General features: G+C 35.6%; 1 protein-coding gene across 27 annotated transcripts in view; it reads left to right on the top strand.

Moving 5' to 3' along the window:
- Positions 1-1,212: 1,212 nt before the first annotated feature.
- The window catches only part of LOC132631666 (WPP domain-associated protein-like), a 40,313-nt gene continuing 34,126 nt past the window's right edge, over positions 1,213-7,399 (top strand). For 17 of the 27 annotated variants that reach the window (XR_009578967.1, XR_009578965.1, XR_009578962.1 and 14 more), the window contains exons 1-4: positions 1,213-1,378; positions 2,401-5,301; positions 6,354-6,480; positions 7,012-7,113. Coding sequence is in view for 7 of the 27 variants with exons in the window: in XM_060347334.1 (XP_060203317.1) it covers positions 2,414-5,301; positions 6,354-6,480; positions 7,012-7,113 (3,117 nt within the window). In the remaining 20 variants the exon portion in view is untranslated. The remainder of the gene's footprint in view (positions 1,379-2,400; positions 5,302-6,353; positions 6,481-7,011; positions 7,114-7,399) is intronic. The other 10 variants (XR_009578976.1, XR_009578972.1, XR_009578975.1 and 7 more) reach the window with 1 other exon arrangement.

The following is a 7,399-nucleotide window of genomic DNA, read 5'->3' as shown; positions in this document are numbered from 1 at the left end:
AAAAAACCCTTAATCAACGCTCTAACAGCGACTCAAAGCGATGGTAATTCTGTAAATAACGTCTCTTTCAAGTCTCATTTCTTTTCTATTTGTACTGCTAATCTTCGAGAAAAGGTCATAAATAGTCCTTTTATTAGGTCTAAAATGGTCCCTTAACTATACACTTATCGGTTTTAGTCCTTTAACTATCCAAAAACTTATCAAATTTGGTCTCTGTCTAGTTTTTTATACAAACAGCGTACAAACTCATAAACCTTTGTAAGATTAATCATTAAACCATTCCTCAGACCTATATTTGTCTCTCCCTGCTTCTTTTTCCTCAAGTTCATCTTGTTAAAAAAAAAAAAAGAGCATTCTGGCACTGTTGTCGCTATCGAGTCTCTAAAATTCGAAAAGACAAACTCAGACACAAAATTTCTGTAACCATTCTTTTCAAACACTATTAAAAAACTGGTAAAAACCGATGGAAACAACCGACGGAAAGACCAACAGATTCTGTCGATTTTTTCAATAATTTTTTTAAATATTTTTTATTTAAGAAAATCGACGGACTGCGTCGATTATTTTTTGCACAAAAATGTGCGAAAAAATATAATTATTTGTTATATTATTTTCTAAAATAAACCGATGGAGTCCGTCGGTTTTTTATTTTTTATTAAAATATCGATGGAGATGGAGTCCGTCGGTTTTTAGAGCAAAAAAATAGTATAAATTAAATCAATGTAAGTATATAAATAAAAAAATATCAGTGGTCTATTAGTAAAGCCCTTTAATGCCAAGGAATATATCCGGGTTTGACTCCAAGTTCCTACATTTCATTCTTTAATTTTCCAAAAAAAAAAAAAAAAAAGGACGTGAGACCATCAATTTTTTTTTTATATTTTTTTTTAATAAAATCGACGGACTGGGTCGATTTTAACCGACGCAGTCTGTCAGTTACGAAACACGAGAGAGAACTTAAGGAAAAAAGTTGACGTTAAATAATGAACTTGAGGAAAAAAAAGTAGGGAGAGAAATATAGGTCTGAGGAATGATTTAACGATTAATCTCATAAAGGTTTATGAATTTATACGCTGTTTGTATAAGTTTGTACGCTGTTTGTATAAAAAAATAGATGGAGATCAAATTTGATAAATTTTTGGATAGTTAAAGGATTAAAATCCATAAGTATATAGTTAAGAGATCATTTTAGACCTGCTCGACTATTTATGGCCTTTTCTCGCTAATCTTCCTCCAAACCCTAAAATAAAGGCTGACACTCCAATGAGTGCTACTTAAAAGCTAAACACAGTTGGCATAATTTAGCATTTAACGGTCAAATTTGGAAATTCTAGTGCTTCAACGACAATACAAAAATAGGGTTCAATTTCTTTCCTTTGTAAGTTCACACATTTAAGCTTCTTCTGCATTACATTACTATTACTATTACTATTGCTTTACTTGTTAGTTTTTATCTCTTTAAATTCACACATTTAGTTGTAAATTTTCAACACCTTTTTCTTTGTTGAGCTTGTTTTGTTTGCTGAACTTGTATTAGTAAAAGCTAAAACTTCAGTTAATTATTTTAGTGTATTTTGTTTAGTAGGTATGTCTTTGTGATTGTTAATTTGTGTAACCTATTTGGTATTTTTTCTTAAAATTCATCATTAGTTTCCTTTTTTGTTTTGTTTATAGTCTCCTTCGTGCAGTGGCGGAGCGAAAATTTTCACTAAGGGGTTCAAAATATGAAAAAGTAAACACGTGAAGAATCCAAGTGGATTCAACATATACTATATATACATAAAAAAATAAGTTTAACCTTGTAAATATAATATAATTTTCCGCCGAAGGGTGTTCGGATGAACCCTTTGGCCCTACTTGGCTCCGCCCCTGTCTTCATGTCATGACATTGAAAATGAAAAATTTGACTTTTTTTTTTCCGTGGAGGTGCAATTATCCATTGCTAAACAAAGAATTCAGTATTTACAAGTAAATAAGTACAGCGTAAGTAGGTTTAAAGATCAGATGTATGATCAAGTGTTTTCTGTTTCGTGTTAGAAATTATAATTGGTATTTATGTCCAAATATTTAGGAAATTTGGCTAAAAGGATTGCTTGTTACTAATATAGTATAGTCTATCTTCTTCTTTCCCCTTTTTCACTTTGATAGTTGAATTGATTATGTCAATAGAGAGGAAATGAAAAAAATTTGCATACTGTGTGCAGATATGTTTACATTATGGGTACCGTAGAGGTGTTAGGGAATGGTATTTATGTCCAAATATTTAGGAAATTTGGCTAAAAGGATTGCTTGTTACTAATATAGTATAGTCTATCTTCTTCTTTCCCCTTTTTCACTTTGATAGTTGAATTGATTATGTCAATAGAGAGGAAATGAAAAAAATTTGCATACTGTGTGCAGATATGTTTACATTATGGGTACCGTAGAGGTGTTAGGGAATGAAGGAGTTGGTGATGGGTGTGGCATAAGTTCATGTCGTGATAATGCTTATGTGGGAATAATGAATGGTGGCAAAGGAAGTGAGATGTTGGGTGATGAGATTTTGGAGGACTTTGATTTGTATTGGGAAGATATAAATGAGCGTTTAACGGTTTCGAGGATGGTGAGTGACTCACTTATTAAGGGAATGGTAAGTGCTGTGGAGCAGGAGGCGGCTGAGAGAATAATGGCTAAGGAAATAGAATTGGCCAAAGTAAAGGATTGTTTGCAATTTCATGATGTGGGTCTGAGTAAAACTGAATCTTTGGGGTCACCCGTCTTGCAGGATGAGCTAGAAAGTTTGAATTTTCAGAAGCATTTCAGTTTATCAGATGTTTTCTGGGAACATGAGAAGATGAGAGAGATTTCAGGTGGACTAAGAAATTCAGCAATGGATCAACTCAAGAAGCTGAAGAAGGGCATTGATAGGGTTAGAGGCTCCAATTCTATCAGGAGGATCGGTTCTGGTTCAGAGTTGGTGGGTCTGGGTGGCATTTTGCGAGAGCAAGAATCTGAAAGTTGGGTTCATGTGGACAAAACAGTGAAGCATCTGAAAATGACCATGGATACAATTTTTACACGTATGGATGAAGTGGTACAGTTATCCAAGGCATCAGTTGAGCGGTGGCAGGAGGAGCATCTGATTGAGGTGGAGGTTGAGGCCATGGTGATGCAGAATCTGATCCAGAGTATGCAGGAAGGTTTTGAGGACAAATTGTGGGATCAGTATAGTCAATCTTGTGATGCTCAAATTGAGAAATTTAATGAGATCTCTAGTCTACGAAATGACTTAGAGGTTATTTTGAAGTCAATGTCTAGTATAGAAACAGGGCGTCTGACTTCACATGGTTCACAGGATGTTGACTACTTTCACCGTAAGATGTCAAGTGAGCATTTGACTTCTTCAAAATCTATTTCGGAGGGAAACGGGAAGGTGGAGGACTCAAAGAGCGATATACCTGAGAAGTTTGAAGCTGCCACATTGAAACACATGTCGCAGGAGGAAATGGTGGACTATTTTAATGATATGATGACAAAGATGAAGAGAGAACATGAATGCATTCTGGAAAGGAAAACTGATGACTACTTTGCTCTAAGAGCTGTATATCTAACTCTGATAGGAAGCGGGTCTGTTGTGCCGCAAAAGAAAGATCAGGGGGAATTTGATTTTCTTAGAAAGAAGATCCCAGAAGTTATAATGAAATTAGAAGATATATTTGTAGAGACTGAAAAGTGTCCTGAATTTGCTCAAAGAGCTGCAAATTTGAATAACTTGAAGGAAAGAATTGACACCCTTGTTTCTGAAAATCGTCAGCTAAGAGACTTGCTTAGAGATAAGAAAAATGAAGTGAGGTTCCTATTGTCCGAAGCCTCTGCTGCTGCTGAGAAGAGTCTGCAACACTCTTTGGCTGAAGAAAACATGCAGAAGCAGATAGGAGATCTCAATTTAGTGGTGGAAGATTCACAGATTTCAGCTTCAGTCAGGGAAGAAGTGTATAAATGTTTCCTAAGGGATCTCATTAGAAAGAAAGGCAGCGAAGCTGATGAATCAAACATGGAGTTCCATATTATGAATGACATTTATGATATTATTTTGGCAAAAGCTTACATTAATGCCGAAAGTACTTGCAATTCTAAACTTGAAGATTCAGAGTTGGAGTGTCTGATAATGCAAGATCTTAATGGAGTGATTTTCAGTGAAGGAATCAAGGATTCTCAGGACAAGCTCAAGGAATTGTACCAGGATTATTTGATTTTGGCAAAAGCTTACATTAATGCCGAAAGTACTTGCAATTCTAAACTTGAAGATTCAGAGTTGGAGTGTCTGATAATGCAAGATCTTAATGGAGTGATTTTCAGTGAAGGAATCAAGGATTCTCAGGACAAGCTCAAGGAATTGTACCAGGATTATTTGAATGAAAATGAAAGTCGGATATTTCTTGAGATGAAAGCTATTCAGAAGGATTATGAATTAAAATTGGAGGTTGAGGAGAAGGAAAAACTAAAGCAAATGATTTATCTGCTGGAAAGGTCAGTGGATGAAAAGGAAACATTAGCAAGTGATGCATCAACTGCTCTAGCAAAGGAGAAGGAACAATTCGAGTTGGTAACTGAAGTTGCTATTCAGAAGGAATATGAATTAAAATTGGAGGTTGAAGAGAAGGAAAAATTAAAGCAAATGATTTATCTGCTGGAAAGGTCAGTGGATGAAAAGGAAAAATTAGCAAGTGATGCATCAACTGCTCTAGCAAAGGAGAAGGAACAATGTGAGTTGGTAACTGAAGTTGCTATTCAGAAGGAATATGAATTAATATTGGAGGTTGAAGAGAAGGAAAAACTAAAGCGAATGATTTATTGGCTGGAAAGTTCAGCGGATGAAAAGGAAAAATTAGCAAGTGACGCATCAACTGCTCTAGCAAAGGAGAAGGAACAGTTTGAGTTGGTAACTGAAGAGCTTAATGCTGTGAGAGAACATGCAAGTAGGCAACAAAGATTAGTTTCTGAGAGCAATATGGAATTAGAGGCGGTAAAGGTTCAATTAGCAGAAGCATTGGAGCAGATTGAAGCAATGAAGGAGGAGATCCACAGGTTAAATCAAAAGCTTGTAGACAAGGTGGAGGAGTTAAAAGAAGCCGATGACAAAGCAAAGATGGACCTTGTTGTTTCTGAAGAGAGGCAGTACTTTTTGGCCTTAAATGAAACCAAAGAAATTGAGCTAAGAAAGCATATGGAAGCAGTAATTTGTAGGGTACATGAGTTGTCAAAAATGCTTGAAGATTTTGAATGCAGGGTGAGTGGCAGTCTGGAGACAAATCAGGCTAGGTATGTGTTTCATAATGGAATTAGTGTATACCTTTAAAACTCATACTTTTCCATGTATTATTTGCAAGTCCTATCAAAAATTTTAATTACCAAAAAGTTCTATCGGCAGACTAGAATTCCAAAATGGGTAAAAGCCTGATAAAAGAAATAAATGATACTTGAATAATCCTATATTCCAAAATGGTTAGATTTATAGTGAAACTATGGAAATGTGTAATATTTTTCTTACCTCTATGTTTTGATAAAGCGGATGCACCAGTTGTCACCAATTTCAACCCTTTCTGTACCACTTGTTTCAATGTTATCAAAAAGAGTAGTAGCTTCATTTAGAAACCTTCAGGACAAACTCTTAGGTCACAAGCATCAGAACATTTTCTTTGACACATCCGGTAACCTCCTTTGAGACTGATGCTCCTCATCCTCCAAGATCCTCCGCTCTATCTTTGTTTAACGCATCAACCCCAGTGCACTAAGTCTACAGAAGGACCAGACCACATTAGGTCTATATAGTACGCACTCTTACCTTGCATTTCTGTAAGAGACTGTTTTCGCGGATTGAACCCGTGACCTACAGGTCACACGACGGCTAAGTCTTCCGGTTGTGCCTAGTTTTCCTCACCTGTTTACTGCACCAACATGTGCCCCAAAAAAATTCAGCATTAAAACATTATGCTTTTTTTGTTGTGGTTTATAAGCCTTTTTCCTATGGTTAGCTTCTGTTTTTTGTCGAGGCATCGAAAAGCAGGTATAAAGGCGTTATGGCTTAGGTATTGTATAGTAAGCGGGAGTATATTTAACTGGATTAAGCATCAACACCATGTTTTTATTTTAGGTTGGCTTAATCATTGTATACTAATAATGATATACAGTGAAACACTAGTTACATGTGCAGTTTTTATTTAATTGGCATAAACACACACAGGGGCAGACCAACTCACACTTGTACACACACACACACATGGAACTTAGGTTAAGCCAGAAGATAAGAATTCTTGAAGTTATACAATGTGTTGACTTGCCTACAGCATAATACATCGTTCCAATACTTTCAGGTTGGATCATTCATCGTGTCAGTTGAATTCTCTTGTTAAGAAGACCAATTCACTTAGAAGAACAGTGCTATTGTACCGGCAGAGGCTTGAAAAAAGATGTTCAGACCTTCAAATGGCTGAGGCTGAGGTAATGACCTGCATTTATTAGGCATATGGATTAAAGCCAGTTGGAGTATGTTATTTATTTACGTGCGGCCTCCAAAAAGAGATGGCTGACTTAGGTTAATTGAAAATCCAACTCTCATTAGTCGCTATGATCCATGCCAAAGTGATCAAACTATACAGAGGCAAAATAAGCAATTGTATGGACATCAAGATAAATTTTCCATTTCCATCAATTTCTATTCATTTACATGCTATACAACAACAACTAGGTCACAATCCCAAACTAGTTGGTCAGCTATATAAATAATTGTATTCATACCATTTCATTTGGATAGCTATGAAGATATAGAAACGCCTAAAATTGTATTTTTCCTGTATGTTTCTTTGGTTATGCACCTTCATAGTAGTTTCTGATAAAAGCATTTTCATATTAGTGAACTCTGCAATGATTTCAAGTATAAGTTACAAGCGTACTACGTAATGAAAAACGTGCTTTGATATATCCATGCTTCTATACTTCGCCTGATATTTCTTATTGTTTGCTCTATTGAAGGTTGATCTTTTGGGAGATGAGGTTGATACACTTTTGCGCTTACTTGAAAAGATATACATCGCACTTGATCACTACTCACCAGTTTTGCAGCATTATCCTGGAGTAAGTCAAATCTTCTGTTCAAAGAAATCTTATTTAACTTTCCCCTTCAATACAAGTGTTTTTGGGTTCTCTTGATTTTACTTTTAAGCAAGTAATCTGTTTAATTATTATCTTTAAGGTTGCAAATACTAAAAATATGTCTAATTAAGGCTGCTAGATTCAGAAACTGGCCTTTGCATCCGAAGACAGAATGTAGTAGTTATCATGTGGAGACTATTAGTAGCTGCAATTAAAATGACAAGTGGGATAAAAGGCTTTTCCCTGCTGCTAGTGAACAAATTCCAGG

This window comes from Lycium barbarum, chromosome 3 (assembly GCF_019175385.1).
Source record: "Lycium barbarum isolate Lr01 chromosome 3, ASM1917538v2, whole genome shotgun sequence".
Taxonomy (NCBI): Eukaryota; Viridiplantae; Streptophyta; class Magnoliopsida; order Solanales; family Solanaceae; genus Lycium; species Lycium barbarum.
The sequence above is the reverse complement of the archived record's forward strand: the minus strand, read 5'-3'. Positions and strand labels throughout refer to the sequence as shown.